This window comes from Chrysemys picta, chromosome 8, assembly GCF_011386835.1.
Source record: "Chrysemys picta bellii isolate R12L10 chromosome 8, ASM1138683v2, whole genome shotgun sequence".
Classification (NCBI taxonomy): domain Eukaryota; kingdom Metazoa; phylum Chordata; order Testudines; family Emydidae; genus Chrysemys; species Chrysemys picta.
The window spans coordinates 57,623,628-57,646,209 of record NC_088798.1 but is presented as its reverse complement, the minus strand read 5'-3'; the positions used below and the strand labels follow the sequence as shown (position 1 = coordinate 57,646,209).

The window sequence follows — 22,582 nt, the reverse complement described above, 5'->3', positions numbered from 1 at the left end:
CATGTTGGACAGTGAATTACAAAAGTGCCAAATATTATTATTAGACCTTCAATACTTTTCACAATGAACATCAGCAGGGGATAAACTGGGAGTTTAAGAATATTTGGAAAACAATTTTAGAATAACATTCAGTGCTGTGGTTTAAAAGAAAAAAAACCTGTTAAAACGCATAACTTAGCAGTGTTCAGTGTTTGAAAAAAAACAACTTCTAGGAGCTATGGGATACAAGTTAAGAATGTTGAAACAGGAAGATGTTATGCTTAGGTACCACTTGGGCAAGGCAGCGTGCTATGTAATACTTGCAAGATTTCACTGTAATGTTTTACAATATATAGCAGCGGAATGCTGATTCCATTGATTTTGTTGAGCAATTCATGCTGATTTTATTTCAACCCACATCTTAATAGTTTTGAATACTATAGATCACAATTTTCAGCTCAGTTGGTCTGAACATGCAGAGCTTTAAAACTGCTATGCTCTAAACTGTATATTAACTACAATTTTATAAACCTGCATGTCAGAGAACTGTGTGCCACTACTACTAGACAGTGGCACAAGGCAATTCAGTGTGAATCACAGAAATGTAGGACTGGAAGGGACATCAACAGGTCATCTAGTCAAACCCCTGCACTGAGGCAGGACTGAGTAATAACAACACTAGACCATCCTTGACAGGTGTTTGTCTAACCTCTTAAACTCCAATGACTGCTATTCCATAACCTCTCTAGGTAATTTGTCCAGTGCTTAACTACCTTTACAGTTAGGAAGTTTTTCCTAATGTCTAACCTAAATCTCCCTTGCTACAATTTAAGTCCATTGCTTCTTTTTCCTGCATGTCCTGAGTGGGATAGGGGTGGGTCCAGGCAGTGGGATTGGGGGGAGGGAGGTCGAGGGAGTCGGTGGGTGTGTGGGGATGGACCGGGGGAAGCAGGGTGGAGGAACTGAGGGGGACAGGACTGGGACTGGGGGAGTCGGGTAGGGGCTGAGGGGAGCATGAATGGGACAGGGTAGAGAGAGCTGTGTAGAGTGGGGCGGGGTGGGGGGAGACAATGGGGCTGGGCTGGGGAGGATCAGGGGTTTGGGGAGAGGGACAGGGTCTGGAGGGGATGAGACAGAGGGGAGAAGGACTGGAATGGGGGGAAGTTGAGGGGGTGGGACAGCAGGGGGAGCGATGGGGGTGGGATGATGGGAGAGGCTGAAGAAGAGATTTGGGGTAGGGGGAGCAGGGGGACTGTGGGGGAGGCTGTTGGAACGGGGGCAGGGACTGAGGGCAGTGGATTGAGGGTGGGGGCACAGGGGGGACTGCAGCGGAGGCTGAGGGAACAGGGTCAGGGTGGGGGCTGAGGCAGTGGGGCTGAGGGGAGCCCCCCCAGAGGGACCTGCCAGGGGGCCAGGTGAGCCCAGCAGTGCTTACCTGGAGCGGCTCTCAGGAAGCATCCAGCAGGCAGATCCCTCCCAGTCCCTCTTGCCCCTTCCTAGGGTCGGGTCGAGGGGGGGCGGGGCCTCTCTGCCTGGCGAACGCTGCCTGCTACTGGAGTCTATAAGCCCTGCCCCGCTGCAGCACGCAGGGGAGCGAGACCTCCTCGCTGCCTCTCTGTGTGCCAGGGGCAGGGCTGCGCTTCTGGGTACATGTCTGGCTCTGTTGATTTGAAGCCTCCTGCTACAAGACAGGCCCAAAAGAGAAACCAACAGAACTCCGCTGGCCATCACCTACAGTCCTCAGCTTAAACCTCTCCAACGCATCATCAGTGATCTACAACCCATCCTGGACAATGATCCCTCACTTTCACAGACCTTGGGAGGCAGGCCAGTCCTCGTCCACAGACAACCTGCCAACCTTAAACATATTCTCACCAGCAACCACGCAACGCACCATAACAACTCTAACTCAGGAACCAACCCATGCAACAAACCTCGATGCCAACTCTGCCCACATATCTACACCAGCAACACCATCACAAGACCTAACCAGATCAGTTACATCATCACCGGCTCATTCACCTGCACGTCCACCAATGTTATATATGCCAGCAATGCCCCTCTGCTATGTACATTGGCCAAACTGGACAGTCACTACGCAAAAGGATAAATGGACACAAGTCAGATATCAGGAATGGCAATATCCAAAAACCTGTAGGAGAACACTTCAACCTCCCTGGCCACACAATAGCAGATGTAAAGGTAGCCATCTTACAGCAAAAAAACTTCAGGACCAGACTCCAAAGAGAAACTGTTCATTTGCAAATTTGACACCATCAGATCAGGATTAAACAAAGACTGTGAATGGCTATCCAACTACAGAAGCAGTTTCTCCTCCCTTAGTGTTCACACCTCAACTGCTAGCAGAGCACCTCACCCTCCCTGATTGAACTAACCTCGTTATCTCCATACTGATTTATACCTGCCTCTGGAGATTTCCATTACTTGCATCTGAAGAAGTGAGGTTCTTACCCACGAAAGCTTATGCTCTCTATACTTCTGTTAGTCTCAAAGGTGCCACAGGACCCTCTGTTGCTTTTTACAGATTCAGTCTCAAAGGTGCCACAGGACCCTCTGTTGCTTTTTACAGATTCAGACTAACACAGCTACCCCTCTGGTTCACAACTATACATATACAATGATGGGGTCTAAATTAGCTATAACCACTAAAGAAAGAGATCTTGGAGTCATTGTGGATAGTTCTCTGAAATCATCCACTCAATGTGCAGCAGCAGTCAAAAAAGAGAACAGAATGTTGGGAATCATCAAGAAAGGGATAGATAATAAGACAGAAAATATCATATTGCCTCTATATAAATCCATGGTACGCCCACACCTTGAATACTGCGTGCAGATGTGGTTGCCCCATCTCAAGAAAGATATATTGGAATTGGAAAAGGTTCAGAAAAGGGCAACAAAAATTATTAGGGGTATAGAATAGCTTCCATATGAGGAGAGATTAATAAGACTGGGACTGGAAAAGAGGCAACTAAGGGGGGGATACGATAGAGGTCTATAAACTCATGAGTGGTATAGAGAAAGTAAATAAGGAAGTGTTATTTACTCCTTCTCATAATACAAGAACAAGGGGCCACCAAATGAAATTAATAGGTAGCAGGTTTAAAACAAACACAAGAAAGTATTTTTTCATGCAACACACTGTCAACTGGAACTCCTTGCCAGAGGGTGTTGTGAAGGCCCAAACTATAACCAGGTTCAAAAGGGAGCTACATAGATTCATGGAGGATAGGTCCATCAATGGCTATTAGCCACGATGGGCAGGGATGGTGTCCCTTGCCCTCTGTTTGCCAGAAGCTGGGATTGGGTGACAAGGCATGGATGATAACCTGTCTGTTCATCCCCTTTAGGGCACCTGCCATTGGCCACTGTCAGAGGACAGGATACTGGGCTTGATGGACCTCTGGTCTGACCCAATATGGCCGTTCTTATTTTCTGCAGTTCCCTCTCCTGAAAATGTAGCTTCACCAAGGCTAGGCTCCAGTATGTCCAGAGGTTCTTCCACTGCCCACCACAGTATCTGAGCACCTTCCAGTGCCGCACTGAGACCCTGGTTCTGGCTACAGAGGGGCGAGCAGCTCCTCCTGCTGCCCGCTGGCGGGAGGGTCGCAGTCCAGTCTCACACAGCCCACGCTGAGAGCCGCCGCAGGACATGCTGGCGTCGGGTGTGGCCCAGGCTGCGGGAGGCGACAGAGGGCAGAACTGCGAGGACAAGGGCTGGAGCTGGGGGGGGGGCAGTTAGAGCGAGCGCACACACGCCTCTCACGTGCTCCCTGCCCGCCCTCTCTGCTCCAGTTCCTCCCCTCTGTCCCGCCCCCAACATGCACGCGGCTCCTTTGCCCCAGCTCCTCCTCTCTGCGCCGTCGGCGCTGGCCGGTGGCAGGGGGGCGGGGCCTGGTTCTAGGGCAGGCAGCCAATGAGCGGCGACGCTCCCCACTCCTTTCCTTTGCGCGGTGACGTAATGGAGGAGTGGGGAAGGCTGGAGGGTTCCATTCTCACTCTCGTTCACCCAACCGGAGGTGGAGTTGAGGCGTAGGGGAGTCGCGCGGACGCACTCCCTGAGGACAAGGTGACGTACCTCGCCACCTGGGCCGGGAGCTCGTGGGGTCCGCGCGCTGGTTCTCCCGCTGCCTGGCTGCTGCGCGCGCTGACCTAGCCGGGGCTCTCCGCCGGACGGGCCGGGCTCGGGGTGGCTGCCCTGCAGGGGCTGCGTGCGGACCGCCCCGCGCTGTGCATTGATCTCTGTCACGGCGCCGCGAGCTTGTTAGTTCAGAGGCTTTAATTGTTGGCTGCTGCTGCTGGGGGTCGCGGTCCCTCGCTGATGTGGCAGCCTTGCTATGGGGACCGCCAGGCTGGGAGGGGAACAATCCTCGGAGCCCCAGGTCTGGCTAGGGTTTGGCGGGGAGGCCACCTGGCTGTCTAGAGGAAACCAGCACAGATGACAGAAGTTCAGCTGCCCTGATCTGTGTGGAAAGGTTAAAAGACTGGAGATGTTTAGACTTGGGACCCTGGTAACAGTTTTTTTTAAATTAAGGGCTGCTTTAAAGAGGACGGTGATCAGTTCTCTATGTCTGCTGAAGGTAGGGTGAGAAGTAAGGGTCTTAATCTGGAGCAATGGAGAGGTAGCTTAGATGTTAAGAAAACTTTCCATTATAAGGATAGTTAAGCACTGGAATAGGCTTCCCAGGGAGGCTGGGGAATCCTCTCATTGGAGGTTTTTAACAACAGGCTAGAAAAACTTATGAAAGATCTAGGTTTACTTGGTCCTGCCTTGGGGAGGAGGCTGGACTTGATCTCATGAGGTCCCTTCCAGCCCTACAGTTCTATGATTCTGTAATGCTCCTTTGGCCTGAATGCAATCTGGAGGAGAGAGTCCAGTTCAGGCATCAAATTTGTTCTTAAAGAACGTTTTGTAATAAGTAATGTTGTTGTTTCTCACTCACCTTGTCTGTACTATAGCAGAGAGGGAAGTCCACTTGTTACTATACAAGTGTACCGAGTGCCAGCGAAACAATAAACAACATTTTATTTGCTGACCATAATAGGCTTGTTTTGCTTATGGACTAACTTTATTTTAGGCCCTATGTTGTGTGAAGGGCACTTTCAGTTTGAGGGAGCAGAATCCACATCTGTTTTTTTTATAAAACGATTGATATGGAAAACAAAAACACTGTCTTTGGACAGTGAGATTGTTAATTGTGGGTTGCAGTTTAGTTTGAAGCCATGTCACAACCTTTTTACAGGTGATTGTGTAAACATGGATGTATTAAAATATATTGTTTCTGTGCTAATGTGAGGTGAAGTCATGATTATTGGCAATAATTAAAAAGGAAGGTGGAGAAAATAAATCTCAGTGATTGTGAATGAGGTATAGTACCTGGTAACTGATAGTCCATTTCAAATGAGCCTCTTTAAAGAAATCTGCTGAGGGGATCTGTTCATGGTTCTGAAGCCCAGAAGGAGCATAGGGTGGGTATCAGAAACATACGCTGTTCCTTACTGAGAGTAAAGGTGAACAGAAGGGGATGTAAGAGGAAGTTCAGCTTGTGGAAGCAGTGATATGCTGAGCTTGTGGGAAGAAGGAAGCCAGAAGAGATTCACTGCATAGCATTCAAGGAGCCAGGGGACTGAAGAACATTTGCTTACCTGCCTGAGAGAGTTAAACTGGACAGAGTCATAAAAAGGAAACATGGGAGTTCTTGGCAAAGAAGGGGAGGGAAAATAACAAAAAATACAAGTGTGAGAGGGTTTAGCCGCCTGCTGCTGCTGCTCCTTAGTTAGATTGTTTTTTAATTTCAAGGTCTGGATTTATAGTTGTGGGTGCAGAAAGTCACTTGCCATTACGTGAGGTAGGTGTCACATTAAATCCTCCCTACCAGAAAAGGTGAGGTGATTCTTGTGTCCATATTGTAGGTTGTTGTTTGTATTCTTTCAGACTTTCATGTGTGTCAAGGTGACACTCAGAAAGCCGTTAGCCCTGTCTGCTGCAGTGCATCTGAAAACCTCTGATTTATCTTAGCCTTGTCTTGTGATTGGCTCAGCTCTAAAGGAGATTAGAGAAGAGAGATAATGTTTTCTTTTTTTGTTACTGACACACTGACAGTTGCCAAATATTGTGCCTTCTAATACTGAGGATGCAGATTAAGACATTCCCCACAAATATAATCCCATTATCCATATGCAAAAAATTTATTTAATCTTGCATGATAAATGTCATTCATATCATCTAATCTATTTTATGCAAGAGCTATATTTGTCTTTAAAACAAGTCTAGTGTATGGTAGTTAAACATACTGTACCCACAATACTATCAAGTATCAGAGGGGTAGCCGTGTTAGTCTTGCATCTGAAGAAGTGAGGTTCTTACCCACGAAAGCTTATGCTCCCAGTACTTCTGTTAGTCTCAAAGGTGCCACAGGACCCTCTGTTGCTTTCCACAATACTATTTTACTCTAGTTATATTCTTAAATTTACTTTTGGTGACCCTCACCTTCCTCTTTAACTTCTATTCCCCTTCCCCACACTATCCCAAAGGCCCTTTGAAAAGGGATCTAGGGGTGGGTTTACCAGAGAAGAATGTGCAGTCCTTACAGCCTCTACGGGGTTGAAAGTGCTACTGAGAAAGGTATCGAGCTTTGGGCCCACCTCGGATATTCCATGTGACAATGTGTTGTGTTAACACCGGACCTCTCAGTCCCCCCCCCTAGAACTTTGATTTTTCAGGGGGTAATGCCTTCAATACATTGGGGAATATGTGAAGTAAACACAAACTGGTTTTGCTGTGGGGTGATAGCAGCAACAGTGGTGTACAAAGCCTGCTTCTGTGGACTATGGCCTTTTCAACCAGTTGTCTGATCCAGTGCATTACATCTGGCACTTAGTGCGAAAATATAGTAATTCTTCCTCTAAGGTCATTTCCTGGGTTATGTAAATCTGTATTAAAGTAATAATACCTGTCATATAAATGATTGTTCACACAAACTACCTGCTATTGTGTGTGGTTAACTCAGAAGGTTTTCTCTCATTTTTTATAGTCCTTGATTATATTATAGCTTGCAGTCTGGGCTGTCATCTCATAAGATAAACAGGACTGGGCCTGGTTAGTAGTAGTTGCCGAGGGGCTTCCAAGGAACATGTAGGGGCTTCAGGAAGTGATGCTGGTGGTTCAGTAAGTGGCATTCTTCACTTTGTCTATACAGAAGCAGTGCCCAAAGTGGTGTGGGGAGGAATTGAAACTGCTGCTAGATATAAAGTTTACAGAATCAAGAACAGTAACCAGTGCTGCTGTATCTTTAATGAGAAGTGAACTTGAAGGCCTGACCACATGTGATTGAGGGAGATCCTGTTTCTTCTTGCAGGAGTGTCAACCCTGGTTGTAGTGGTGGGACATTTTCTTAAATGGATATTGCCTTTCAATAGTGAGTGTAGTTCGTGTGTTTATAAATATGCACACAGCGTATACTCTGATGGGCTACAGAGATATTTCAAGTATCAGAGGGGTAGCCGTGTTAGTCTGAATCTGTAAAAAGCAACAGAGGGTCCTGTGACACCTTTAAGACTAACGGAAGTATTGGGAGCATAAGCTTTCATGGGTAAGAACCTCACTTCTTGCATCTGAAGAAGTGAGGTTCTTACCCACGGAAGCTTATGCTCCCAATATTTCTGTTAGTCTTAAAGGTGCCACAGGACCCTCTGTTGCTTTTTAGAGATATTTCAGATGCTTCTGGATGAGAAGCACTTAGATAAATGTAAGGAGCGAGTCTTATGAAAGAAAAGTGTGTGAGGTTGGTATTTTGGAAGCCCAGTCTGGGGCAGGGGCAACTTTAGGGAGCTTCATAGATTTCCATTTTGTTAGTCAAGAGTAGAGCAAGATGCCATTTTTCTCTTGGTGACTATCGTAAATAACACCTCTCCCTCCCTTTAAAAAACAGGTCTACATTTTGAATCTGGAGGTGGTGGTGCAGGAATCTGTGTTAGTAATCATTCAGCCTTCAGCAATGGCCCCTGCTGTTGGGTTTGGCGTGGTTTAAACAAACATGGTTCTCTCTCTTCCTGTTTCACTGTGGTTTGCAGCACAATCATTCATTTGTCTAAATAAGGCACAAGGTTTACTGAGGACTTGGGCTTTTTTTACAGGAAGGGGATTGTCTGGTATTCTCAGGCTTGGTATTCTCTTCCGTGATGCCAAAGCAAAATTTGAAAAAGCAGGGAGGGGAGGAATCTCAAAACCCCCAAACCAGTGTTGAGAGTCAGGTTTTGCTATATAAATTACCAGCAAAAATCAGTTGCATAGTGAAGCATTTTAAAGGCTTCACTGGTGAAGTGACGCTCCCAACACTGTGTTGGGAGCCTTGAGGATTCCTAGTTGCTTAAAATGAAGGGTTTGTGTATGGAGGTGGTTTGGGAATGTGGGGGAATTAACTTTTTCTGTCCCGCTTACTGTCTAGTGTGGAGAGAAGGGAGGAGAAGGTATGGTTCTTAGTACAGGTTTTACTATGTAGATAGTTGGGATGGGAGAGGGGGGTTAGTTTTGTTAGACTGCTAGTCCCATTTATCCGCTTTTTCTTATTTTTTTTCTCCCCACCTCCAGTGAGCAGTCAAAGGCAGGAAAAATCTAGCATATGTAATAGCTGAATAAATGCATCATGTCTGAGGCCTTTTGCTAACTAATTCTTTCCTCTCTTCTATGGTAGACTACAATGGTAGGTGAAGATTATACTTCCATAAGACACCGCCAGCCGAGTTCTACAGGACACGGGACCCCTGAGAAGAATGAAATGCAGAAGAGATCTGAGGCAGAGAAGCCATTCCAAAACTCAAGCAATGGTGAGTTATTTCAGTTGTGGTTCAGGGCTATCTGTACCTTCAATCCACTCTAGCCTGGCTGGGGACACCTCCTCTCGGTGACAGGCCTCTTTGAAGGAGGAATCCCACAATTCTCCCACTTTCAGACTGGATCCTGGGATACTGACTGTGATTCTTCAGCAGGGCTGACTGGGCTGGAGCCTTCCTTTCAGGAGCTGTGACCAGTGTGTGGATATGGTGACACAAAACAGTCCTTTCAAAACAACATATTTTTCAATTTTATAGCAGGAACAAAGCAGAATAAGAGCAAAGGGTTATTAAAACATGCATGTTATTAAGCAATCTACATGCATGTTTGTCTTATGTAAAGATTAGGGAGGCTTATCCAGACACCCGCACTTTGGGGGACTGCGGTTCAGTCTGCTTTCACACCATCTTTAGGGGGCAGACCTTTTATCAGTCCCAGATATTCTTTGTTTCCCTGTATCTCTTGAACCTGGTCAAATTGGTTTGTGCAGCCCACCAGAGGCGGGGACGCAGCATATCATAGTTAATAGTCCTGAGTGTCTGCTAAGGAACACCTGGCTGTGCTGCGGTCACCTTTCCTGTGGAACAGTGTCAAGTAACTCCTGCTGGAATTAATCCTGGTAGTCCTATAGCAAATGATGCAATAACAAATAGCTGGACATGACATATATTCATAAAATATCATGAGCGTCTCCCATACCTTTCAGACTTTCTCATTGGCTTGATGAAGGGGCTTCTGCAGAGTTTGCGCTTCATTTTTGGTGCAAGTGGCGGCACTTCACTGGAGCTCACTTGATGTGAGGGAAAAGAATTCACAAGCTGGCAAAATAAGATAGATTACCCAGAAGTCAGTGTGAACTCCCCTGTCACCTTCCCCTAATTCCATCCTGTAGGAGAGGCTGGTTGATGGTGGAGTTTGAAGATTTCTTCTACCTGTGCAGGATGGTAGGAATAGCCCAATATCTGAGTTAGCTAAAACAGTGTATTGTCTGAGTTTTGAGGGTTGGAGTGAACCTATGGATTTCAAAAGTTTTCAAAGGGCAAAATGGAAAAGTGAAGCATAAATAGTAAGGAATAGGATTCATTGTTGGAAGACCAAACAATGAAAGCACCATTGGAACCACTAATAGGGTGGCTGTCTCACGCTGTTGGAGGGAATCAGTCCTCAGATAATAATCAGTAGTCTGCAGCTTTGAGGTCCTCTTCAACTCCTTGCTGCTGCTGGAGTATTCAGATAGCTGTTGCTGTGAAAGATGCAACCTTCCATCAGAGTCTAGTTAGAGGACTACATCTCATTCTGTTGGATGATTTGGCCACAGTCATCCATTCTGTCATGGCTTCTAGGCTGGATTACTGCAACTTGCTTTATCAAGGCATGAGTGTTATTTTAGCCAGAATGAAGTAGTCAGCTTGTTTTGGCAACACCGGCCACCAAGAACTAGTACTGCTAGTCTCATTATTGTGGCTTCTTATAAAATTAAGTTAAAAGCTAATGTTCTCATTTTTAATTCCCTCTGCAGCTGTTTGTTGGCATCTCAGCGAGTGCCTTTTTCCTTGACAACTGTATCTTGCAAGTATACATGTTCCTCAGGCACTTTGGAGCTGTCATCCTTGTGGGTGAAATCCTTGAGTGGGAGTTGGGCTTTCTCTGCAAGAGGAGACGGGACTTTGGAATTTATTACCAGAGAAAATCATTGATCTTATAGGCTTCAGAATAGGCAATATTTCAGTTTCGCTTTCCCAAATTAACAGAAAAGGGGTGGAACAAAAAGTGAAGTTAGAAGGAAGTTATAAATTTTATTTAAAACAAACAAACAAACAAAAACAACAACCAGATTATCTAGGAGAAAGAGAGTGGAAAACTACAAGTGACCTGTGGCCTAGAGTTGATTCTTAACTCTTGGGTGGCTTTACTAATCTCTTTATTTCTGCTCTAGCTAGACTGCATTTGTGATAGGTGCCTTTATAAATGAAAATTACAATTGATATTTTAAATAAGGCTTTCTGACTTTGATTTAAATTAGATTAATTATCTATCTACCCTGCTCAGAATCCTGTTTTTTTGTTGATCCATATGCTGGGAGTTTGCTTCAGCAAGACCAACCAATGTTATATTCTCTGTGGAAATCAAATGCAGAGTTGCTCTTTCTCACAGGGATCAGGTAGGATCCAACCTAAGAACACCAGTTATTCTAGGATCTGTCTTTCTCTGCTTCTCTTGTTATGGCAAAATCAGTGATTAGTGGAGGAAGACAGAAAAAGACATCTACAGTGGTAAGCTTCTCCTTAATCTAGATAATGCTGGTACTTTCTAGCTTGCCAGTGAAATGATCACGAGTGTTGTCTGCAGTGTCTGAAGTTTTAATCTAATTCCTTTTTGGACAACAGCTCAACGAACCATGCCCTCTGTGGCCTGCATGTACTTTTAAGTAGATCAGCTGAATTATTTAGTCACTGTGGAGTCATAACATGCCTGCATTGGCTCGCTGTAAAAATTAGCTTAACTCAGTAAACAGTATTAGTAGTTATTAACATATGTTGTGTATTGTAAATGGAGAACTTGTTAAATTGAATAGCCTTGCACTGGAGTAATTGTAGGTTAGTTTTACTTCAGGCAGGTAGTGTTCTATTTAGTGGTTGGCGTAAAGGACTGAGAATTGCGACTAAGATCTCATCTGACTTCTGCTACTGACTTGCTGTGTGACCTTAGACAAATAATTTAACCTCTAGCTGTTTCCCCCTTTGTAAAATAAGGATAATCTGTCTGTCTGCCTCAGTAGTGAGGTGTAATATTTTGTTAAGCGCTTTCACCCAGGTTCTGAAAGGTGTCTTACAAGTGCAAAGTATATGCCAAAGCCCAGGAACTATTCTTGAATTATTTTTTCCAGTTAAAACACTAAATGTTTCTAGCCATGTTTGTTGCATCATGCACCTATAAAACATCTGCTAGAATTGTGCATTTAGATGGCTATCTCACTGTCCTTTGTGTGTAATGATGGGTTCTATGCATCTTCACATTATGTAGTCGTTGGAGGCTGTTTGACATATGCCTGGGGGTTTGCAATACATGAGACTGACGTTTTGTAAGTCTATTGTATGACTTCTGAAAGGAAGGCCCTATTCAGAGAAGTGGCATTCCAGGAGTGGTAACCTTACTGCAGACACTTTGTTGGAGAAATCCATTTTACCCGTGAGTGGTTCTTTTATTTGATTTCCTTGTATAGTGTGAGGGTATCTCCCATATTAGGTCATTTAAACCCTCAGAGGTTTGTCTTTTACATACTTCTTTCTCTCTGTTTTTTCTGCAGTTAGGGGCATCTTGTCCTGTCATTCATATCTTGAGCAATTATTTGGCCAACAGTAACATTTGTTGAATTCTTACTACTTAATGACAACCACATGCAGTGGCTTCTGGTCACTGCATCATGATTAAACATGTTCCAGTTTTAACATTATAGTATGTAACTTCAGGCAACTCCGGTGGATTTTAGTGTGGTTCTAGTCTGTAATAGAACTATATAAAAAGGCCACCTCTTTACTCAACTGATCTGTTCCTTTATGGACTCATTCATAATTACTGACTTGAGTGGTTAAAAAATATTTACTACTTTTTGAGAAGCCTTGTTAATATTGTAGAGCCAACACATTTGGGCTAGCTAGAGCAGTGGTTCTCAACATAAAAAGCACTAGTGAAGTCAGTACAAACTAAAATTTCATACAGACAATGACTTGTTTATACTGCTCTATATACTATATGCTGAAATGTAAGTACAGTGTTAATATTCCAGTTGATTTATTTTATAATTGTATGGTAAATATGAGAAAGTAAGCAATTTTTCAATAATAGTGTGCTGTGACACTTCAGTATTTTTATGTCTGATTTTGTAAGTAAGTAGTTTTTAAGTGAGGTGAAACTTGGGGGTACACAAGACAAATCAGACTATTATACCCCTTTCAGGAGTCTGGAAAGGTTGAGAGCTACTGAACTAGAGTCTTGCATATTACAAACACTTTTGGTAGATTCCCATTACAGAAACAGGTTACACAATTTTTAAAAAAACTTTCCTATTTTTGTGAAATCCAATTTTTTTTTTCACCAGCTCAGGTGTTGAACAAGAAGAAAAGAGCCAAGTTTAATTTTCAGATGGAGAGTTGTTTACACAGAGATGGCACTCTTAAATACCATCTTTAAAGGTGCTTTACAAAATATAAGCCCATTTAAACCTTTTAATGGAACTATCATATTTATTTTGTATCTCAAAGAAGATCCTGCAAGTTTGTTTGCTAGTCTCATTAATTAGGTTGTTTCCCCTTTAATTAGCACCCTACCCTATTTTAAAAGTCAGTATCTAGGCGTTCTTAATTTCTGCTATGCTAACATAGTTTACAGTTTTGCAATGAGAAGATGTTGCAACCTGTAAGTCATTTAAGTATGACTTCCCTTGTGTGTAGATCTTAAATTTCAGTTCCAAAGAGAGGCCCATGTTAAATCAATTTTATGACCCCTACTCAGACATCCTTTCCTCACTTCAGACTGATCATCATGTGAGGGTTCCTCCTCTAGTCAAATGTTCCTTGTGAGTAAGCAACAATTTATGTAACAGAAAATAAATGAATTGTCCCCTTTTTCTGTACACACATGTATTTGTACGTTGACTCACTTTTATAAGTTTTTTGAGCAGTGTTAATCAGGGACTGAGTTTTTCGTGTAGTTTTGTTTGTTTTTGTTTTAAGAGATTGGATTTGCAGGGAAAATCACAATTTAGCTATTCTACTTTTTTGTTTTAACTTTTTAGTACATTCACATTTTTGTAGTCAATGTACATACTCTAACATGAGATGACGGTGAAAATGACTGTTTTGGATATTTAGATTCTGTTAAGACGATTTCTGGGTTTCTCTGTTTCCAGCCCAGAGTCTGTGGGTCCCTCTTTCTTGATGAGTCTTGGGTTTGCTGATCTCTCTTGTCGTAATTCACATTTTGTATGCTGATGGTGGTTAACAACGTGACCATTATATCAAACTCACTTCCCCTCCTTTCCCTCCCACTCATTATTCTTAACAGTTCTCCTTTGGTGTTACTTCATTATAATTCCCCCTTGGTTAATAGAGCTGGTTGAACAACTTTCAAAATCATTCACCAAAAAGGATAAACTTTTCACAGAAAAACTTTTTTCTAGTTGTAATATTTGAAGTTTCTAATTAAATGATCTAACAGTAAAATGTATGCTAAATTCAAAGCTGTGACTTAATAGTAAACGTCTCAATTTTTTTCCTTGTGTGCTCTTGGTCAATTTCAGACTAATGTATAGTAGGTTGCGAGAGATAACTGAGAGAATGGGCTTTTTGGCTACAAACCTCTATTTACTCTTCTCTCCTCTGAATCTTAGTCAAATTATCTCTGAAATCAGAATTGCCTACATTTAATAATGCAATAATCTTAAATGCTGGGCTAAGTCTTATGTTGTAGAAGTGGGGCAGTTGCCTAGCAATCAGAAAATCTCTATTTTTGGTAACTTTGAGCAAGTTAATCTTGACATATTTTCAGTAAAAGCAAGTAGTGGTTGTGGCACTGGCCGACCAGGTGCCAGCTCATGCCAAGGCTCCTAAACCTCACTGAACACTGACAGATGCATAGTTGGACACCTGTCTGTCTCACCTGCATGTTAGTATTGGTATTAGATTTATAGAGATGGATTTAGTGTTTGGAATTTATGAAATGCTTGTGAGTTGCTGCATCCATTAATCTCACTTATAATGTCTAAATCATGTTCTAAGGTAATATTAAGTGTTTGCTATGAAACTGGAAACCCTCAGAGTCAGGAGACAAGCATTATTGAGTGTGAAATACTAGTTCACCACAAGCAGGGCTGGCTCCAGGCACCAGCAAGGGAAGCTGTTGCTTGGGGCAGCCAATGGAAAGGGGTGGCACGTTCGGGTCTTCAGCGGCAATTCGGTTGTGGGTCCCTCTCCCTCTCGGAGGGAAGGACCGGCTGCCGAATTGCCGCCGAAGAATGAAGCGGCACAGTAGAGCTGCCGACGAAGTGCCACCGATCGCGGCTTTATTTATTTATTTATTTATGTATTGCTTCGCCGCTTGGGGCGGCAAAAAAAGCTGAGCCGGCCCTGACCACAAGAGAAGTATTCTGCCCAGCAAAGGAAGGCCTGTAGACACCAGACAAACCATTGTGGAACATCAGTGGATAGGGGACTTTGCTCCCCATCACACACATGAAGAGAGGATGTGCACAAACCCTCGTCCCATCACAGTTTGAACTCCGGGGGAAGGGAATAAAATCTCAGAGCCGGAGGTTCTGTATCACTATGGTGCTTTGAATTTGGAGAGGGCAATATTTCTAAAAATAAGCAGGGGATCCCCAAGCTGCTTAGCTTAGCCCTAAAGGACCTATGGAGGTTGTACATTACATCAGCTTATTTTTTGAAGCTGAAGACTGTAACTCATTTGTGTGTTTACCTGTTTTAACCTTGTAAATAACTTTTATTTTTCCTAGTTAATAAACTTTTAGTTTTAATATAGGATTGGCTACAAGTGTTGTCTTTAGTGAGAGATCTAAGGTACATTTGACCTGGGGTAAGTAACTGGTCCTTTGGGACTGGGAGTAATCTGAATATTGTTGCAATTTTTGGTGTAAGGGACCATCTACCAGAAAGGCAGGCATGCCTGTGTGGCAAGATAGACTGGAGTGCCTAAGGAGACTGTCTGTGACTCCATCTCAAGGCTGTTATAGTGCTTGAGGAGTTCACACTTGCTACTTTGTTGGTGAAATCTAATCATAGAACGCACAACCAATTGGGGGTTTGTTGCCCTGGTTTGTAATAGTCTGTTCTGAGGTTAGCACCCACGTTCGTGAGCTTGACAGTGGTGCAAATGCATTCTGTGGTGTTAGTCATCCCTACTGGATGTCCTGGTTCACATCACAAGGCCACCAAATAAACAGGTGCCATCTGTTGATTGTTCACTAGGCTAAGGATTCAGATATCAGCCATGTTATAAACAGACTTGTTGTGAGTGTTTGCATGGTGACTGCTCTTGATATGAGGCTCTAGCCAGTACTATCAACTCTCATTTTCAAGATAACCAAATTCACTTCACTTAAAATTCAAAATGAGGAACTAAAAACCTTTCTTTAACTTTATTATAGTGCTAGAGTTGCAGTCCCCTCAAATGAGGAACTTGTTCTAGATTAATTTTTCTTAACCACCTCTTATTTAATATGAATGTCAAAACTACTACCCATCATTAAAGCATTTGCTTTTTTAATAAGTTGAGAAAATACGGTGTTCTGCATAGGGTTATGTATTCAAATAATTTGAATGGAATAGTGTAGATTGATAGGGTGTGGACTTGGTTAGGTATTCTAGCAATTTCCCATTTTTGTAAAGATCATAAAAAGATAAACTTTCTTTTGACCATACAACAGAGAAATTTTTATTCTGTGAATCTGGTAATAAGTTATGCTTCACTGCAATGCTATTATGTACATCTGTTTGAAAATAAAACCCCTTTTAGTCAAAGGGTACTGTCATGTCTTATAAACAACTGTAAATGGAAAAAGACTCTGCCATAACAGATGCAAAACCTGCAGACATATCTCCACTGCTACGATGATCAATACCCCCTACAACGCAGCTTCCAAGATCCACCGGTCCTACACATATCCATAACAAAGTGTGGTATACATCATCCAGAGCACTAAATACCCTAGTAACACTATGTGGGTGGAAATCAGACAGTCCCTACACTCTTGAAAGAACTCCCAGGGAAAAATGATATGGTGTTTTTTGTTTTTTATCACCCTTGGACAAACATTTTTCACAAAACGATCTTACCTCTGTCCTCGTCCTCAAAGGAAACCTGCACAACACTTTCAACAGACGAGTTGGGAGCTTAAATTCATAACTTAGCTAGACATTGAAAATTATGGTTTTACTAAATATGCTGGATTTATGGCTTATTACAATAATCTGAAACCCACGATCCCCCCGCCCCACACCTTGAATGGTGTCTCACAATATGTGGAATTAATTATACTGAACAATCTATTCCATCTTATATTTAGCTGTGATGCTCTTAGTATCTTTCCCAGACCTGAAGAAGAGCTTTCCTCTCTCACCAACAGAAGTTGGTCCAATAAAAGCTATACCTCATCCACCTTGTCCTCTAATATCCTGGGACCAACACAGATACAACAACACTACAAACAACAATGGGAAAAAGTTGTATTACAACACAGTATATGTCTGCACTCCTGTTACAACTATAAAAAGTTCTCCCAAGCATAATTGATGAGCCACTATCTCTTATTGTTCCTTCAGTTCTCTTCGTATGCCGCTGTTTCTGGATGCCTATTATATTGGGTGTAACAAGTTTCTGGTGTTAAGTTCTTCATGTAAGTGGCAAGGCTTTAAATACAGGATGACAAGCATTAAAGTGAATGTGAAAGTCACAAATTCAGGCACCAAAGAGATGATTTTTTAAAATGGATTGGTTATAAATTGGCCTCCCCTTAGCAAGATACACTATTAGGCCAATATTTATTTCTCTATATACTTGCTTAACTGTGGATTTTTTGGGGGGGAGGTGGTTCAAGATTTGTTTCTACTGAAGTCTTTAAACCTGTTTGCTAAGAATCCTTTGCTTAATAAGAAACTTGCGAAGTGCTCTTTACTTAAAAAGGTAGCGACATGTAAAGGCCTCATTGTTTGGAGGGTTGTGTGCTGCTAGTGCACTACTATTCCATTTCTACCTAGGCATTCTGAATTAGTTGCAAGATTAGAATGAGAAAACTACAGAAAAGGCCCACACAGACACATGTGGCCTTCTAAAGGTTGTTTATCACTGTTTCAGGGTTGGCCAAGTTTAGGGACCTTGGCAAGACTTATCTAGTTGCAAACAAAAAACGTTCCAAAAGCCAAAATGTTATCAGTTGTTCCCATCCTTTACCATTTAGCGTCCTTACTCCCAATCCAACTGTTGGGATATTGTGTTCCTTAGTGAGTGATAACCAGAAACGGGCACTGTGCCGAACAGGAAACACAACTCTTGCATAGCAAGGCCTTGGTTATTCCATTATGTAAATGCCAGAACAACACCTCCCATCTGTTTTGCTCCAATGTATTATAATATAATACTCTAAATATTTAAATTTCCATTTGCAATGAACTGCTACAGTTCTCATAGGAGAACGAGGATATAAGTCAACACTGTTCTTTGTGTGCAACCCTATAGTAATATACTTGTGTGCGTACATGAGAGAGGGGAAGATTTCTAGTAAGATAATATGCTTCAGATTCAAACTTCCAAAAGGTGGTTATAAATATGGATAACATTTGAACTCTGTCCTTTAAGCATAGTGATAAACATTAAATGGTGTATGGCTCTTTGAGTGCTGTATCTTTGCCTCAGCTCGTCGTAAATATGTATAGGCATCTTGGTGTATTTTCCCCTACCAGATTGTATTTCCAAACTGCCCTTCTGCAGGGAATCTGTCGATTGTTGTCTTTTTCACTTTCTTGTTACCAAGATCTGCTGGGATCTGGTCATCTTGTTGTGGCGCAAGCTCAGTCCATTGTTTCTTGCAGTCAGTGTGACTTGTTACTTAGATGTTATCTCTTTGCCACAGGAGCCTTCTTTTTGTTCCATGTGTGCATAGCAGCTACAGCAGTGGGGTCCTGGTCCACAATTGGGGCTCCTAGGTGCTGTGATAATTAAGGCTAAGATTTTGAGTCTCACATTTTTAGTAAAAGTCACAGACAGGTCATGGGCTCCTGTGAATTTTTCTCTTTTGTCTGTGACCTATCCAAGACTTTTATTAAAAATATGCATGACAAAACGGGGAGCTCTGGGATCCCTACACTACCCTGGGGCCCCCAGCTCAGACCTGTGGGGTCCCCCCACTGCCCGTGGCTCCCAGCTTGAGGTATCCCTGCCACCCATGGTGCCTGGGAGCTCCCAGGGCACCCCCGTGACATCTCAGAGTTTGGGGGCCCCCACAGTTCCCAGCCATCACGGGCTGTGGGGGGACCCTGCAGCTCCCAGGTGCCATGAGCTTAAGTCACAGAGGTCTGTGGAAATCACTGATTTGTAGCCCTAATGATCATTCAAATAAATGACATACTGAAGATGACTCTAGGTTATGGTTAGCAATGGGCAAAAGTAAGTTGCCCAAATCTAGCACCTACTAATATGAAGATGCAGCTGGTTTGTCACCTGACTAATTTAAACTCATGGGGTTAACTCTGATAAGTGTATGTGCATTTGTCCTCTGGCTTGTATCAAAAATTTGGCTCCTGGTGAAACCTTAAAAATATTTGATGTTTGGGATGGAGGGAGAAGATTTGACACTTGTGAAGTTACTGGGTGCTTGGGTTTCAGCAGCTGTGTTTAATAAAATCACCATCCACATAAAACACCAAAATGCTCCTTCTTGGCTTCTAAACTTCCTACAGCTCAGTCAGTCCTGAGCTTAACGGGGCCTTTGGCTTATCAGAGACAAAGTTAATGGTAAATCCAGTTTCTATGAGCTGGGTATGCTGTTCCTCCTTTTCTCTTCGTGCTTCTGAGCATGTGTGTTGACCATGTCATATCTATTGAAAACATAACTGTTAAATATTTGCTTTTCCTCCTTTAGGTTGGGTTGATGTCGACCCTGGGATAACAAAGAAAATGCAGCTAATAGCAGAGGCTGAGGTAAATATTTTTTAACATTTACTTGGTGGGGGGGATCCAGACTCCTGGAAAACATGAAACATCTTTTTTGTGTGTGTTTGTCTATTGTTGGTTTAATGCTCTATAATGCCATCATTTCAGACATAACTTAGGAGTAGTGGTTTTACACAAGCCTTTATTCTTCCCCTTCTCCCCTCCCTATTCCTATGCCCCCTGTACAGCATCTGTGTCAAAATATTAACTCAGCTGTTTGTTTTTCTTTCTCAGCCTGTGTTGTACTTGGGCCCCAAAAGGTTAATTCTACAAATAAGCATGTGAACTTTGACACCCGTATCCAAATTGACTGGCTTTGGCTGTATTACCCCTTGACAGTATAGCTGGGACTGCTATTTTTGGCAATCTGTAGTTTTAAATGTTTAAAGGAAAAAGTTCCTCCTGGTACCATCCAGTGAATGGGCTACTTGCTGCCTGTATTCTTGCCTGTTGCTATGGAGCCAGTTAAGACACTTTCTCCCACCCTTTTCAACAGGGAGTCCTGCACTCCTTCAGCAGCCACAGGTGACTCTCCTAGTGCAGACAAGGTTGTGTTGTCCATAAATGTGTGTGAGCAGGAGATGCAGACAGTCTGATGTGGGTTCTAATTTCTAGAGAATTTCTTCATTCTTCATGACACCTTTTTTTTTTTTAAAGGGGATCTACAAGAATATCCCAGCTTCCAACATAATAGTCTGTGAAACTGTAGTGTGGTTTTTAACAGTGACTTAACTCCCTGCATGCTACATCTGGCAGTGTTCTCCTGAGTTATGTGCTTGGTCACTCTACAGTGATATGGGGGTTAAAAATACTACCAATTTCTGGTAGAGTGGGGAAGCAGCTTTTTTCCTCAAGCTGCTTGTCTGCTGAATGCCCTATTTGTCTTTGCCATTTAGAGCATTTGACTTATGTCTGCAGGATGAGATTTTAACACTAGTAGATCACTTTTAAAGGATCACTGTTCAAAGCAATAGGCCCAGAGTTGAACTGCCTCTTAAAGAGAATCACTTTTAAATTCTCTGAGTCTGAAATTTAAAATTCTTCCAATATGAAGGCAACAACATAAAGTAACATCTCAGTTGAGTCATCACAATGACACAACCATGGCTGCTTTTGTTAGGGATGTGGGGGCACAAGCTTGTTTGCATGTCCTGCTCTGATCTTCGAACGGGAAGGCTAACTATCAACACTTAGTCATGTGTTCAGAGAGACTTCTGGCATCCTAGCCTGAATAATATCACTTTTAGTAAACTGTATATTCAGTCAGTGTCTTCTCTAGTGGAAGTGATGTTAGCTTTTGCTCCCAATGGAGGGGTTATGCGGCTTTTACTACCTTAAACGTCTGTAGGGCTTCCTTTTCCTGTCCAAGCATCTTCTGCCTAGAAGGTCTTGAAATGAATATCAGAAAAAAACATGTTTTCTTCGCTTTACTTAAGAATACATAAAATACTTTGGAACACCAAGGGAAATTCCTTTGCCATCTCCCCTTCCCTGGGCACCAGAAGTGGAATAGAGTCCTTTGACATAGGAATGAATTTTTATACTTGATCAGAACAGAAATTATACACACTTCCACAGTCCTCCTTCCCAAATGGTTTCCCAACTCTCCTAAACAAATATCCATTGGCTTTATTAAACCATTTGTTAAACCTTTTCCCCCCATGGTTGCCATTATTCTTGTTAAGACAAAGAAGGAATTTCCAAACCTTTCCATGCTATTCTGCAAGAGTGCCCTGTACCCATACTAAGTGGGGCAGCATTGAGTTCACTCTTCATCCTAGCAACCAGTTTTCTTTTGTTTGCATGTTCTTCAGGACACACTGTGCCTTACTCACACCTTCTATTAACATCACAAGAGTTCCACAGCAGTGATCTGTAATTTCACAGTCTTACTTGATGCCAGAGAATGAATAACTCTTAGAAGGAAAGGTGAATGCCCTTGCCTCGGAGAAGTCTCATTTCGCAATCTTGGTATTATGGCTAGTGGGTGGTGAACAGTTTCATTATACGATGGGGTAACTAGAGTGGATTTGAAGGCATTGCACAAGAGGGGAAGATGCCTCTATATGCATTTTGGTGCACTAATGTGGCCAAGTTTAGGATTTCAATGAGGTGAACAGTTTTGGTAAGCTTTAAAATGTTCTTGGCAATTGGGAACTCTCCTGACTTAAATTTTATACATACATACACACACACACACACGTAAATCTTTATTAAGCTGACATGTGACATTTTCTGCCTTCCATTGGTATCTCACTGAGGCTCTCTTTGTGTGTGTGTGTGTGTGTGTGTGTGTGTGTGTGTGTGTGACCAATGGAAGGCAGAAAATGTCACGTCAGCTTCATAAACATTTACCTTTTTTGTAGGGCTGTCAATTAATCACAGTTAACTCACGCGATTAATTCAAAAATTAATCATGATTAATTGCAGTTTTAATTGCACTTTTAAACAATAATTGAATACCAATTGAAATTTATAAAATTTTGGATGTTTTTCTATATTTTCAAATGTATTGATTTCAATTACAACACAATACAAAGTGTACAGTGCTCACTTTATATTTTTTATTACAAATATTTGCACTAAAAATCATAAACTAAATAAATAGTATTTTTCAATTCACTTCATACAAGTACTGTAGAACAATCTTTTTATCGTGAAAGTGCAACTTACAAATGTAGACTTTTTTTGTTTGTTTATTGAGTGCAGTTATGTAAGTCACAAGTCCACTCAGTCCTACTTCTTGTTCAGCTAATCTCTAAGACAAACAAGTTTGTTTACATTTGCAGGAGATAATACTGCCCATTTCTTATTTACAATGTCACCTGAAAGTGAGAACAGGTGTTTGCATGGTACTGCTGTATCCAGCGTTGCAAGATATTTATGTGCCAGATGCGCTAAAGATTCATATGCCCCTTCATGCTTCGGTCACCGTTCCAGAGGATGTGCTTCCATGCCGATGACGCTCGTTTTTAAAAAAAAAAAAGCGTTAATTAAATTTGTGACTGAACTTCTTGGAGGAGAATTGTA

At 42.5% G+C, this 22,582-nt stretch overlaps 1 protein-coding gene across 2 annotated transcripts in view; it reads left to right on the top strand.

The window, feature by feature from the left end:
* The first annotated feature begins 3,926 nt into the window (after window positions 1-3,926).
* The window catches only part of SOAT1 (sterol O-acyltransferase 1), a 49,264-nt gene continuing 30,608 nt past the window's right edge, over window positions 3,927-22,582 (top strand). Inside the window, exons 1-3 of one of the 2 annotated variants that reach the window (XM_005290772.4) lie at window positions 3,927-4,066; window positions 8,691-8,823; window positions 19,482-19,540. In XM_005290772.4, coding sequence (XP_005290829.2) covers window positions 8,697-8,823; window positions 19,482-19,540 — 186 coding nt within the window. In that variant the 5' untranslated portion in view covers window positions 3,927-4,066; window positions 8,691-8,696. Of the gene's footprint in view, window positions 4,067-4,120; window positions 4,261-8,690; window positions 8,824-19,481; window positions 19,541-22,582 lie in introns of those variants that run through there. The other variant, XM_005290773.4, reaches the window with a different exon arrangement.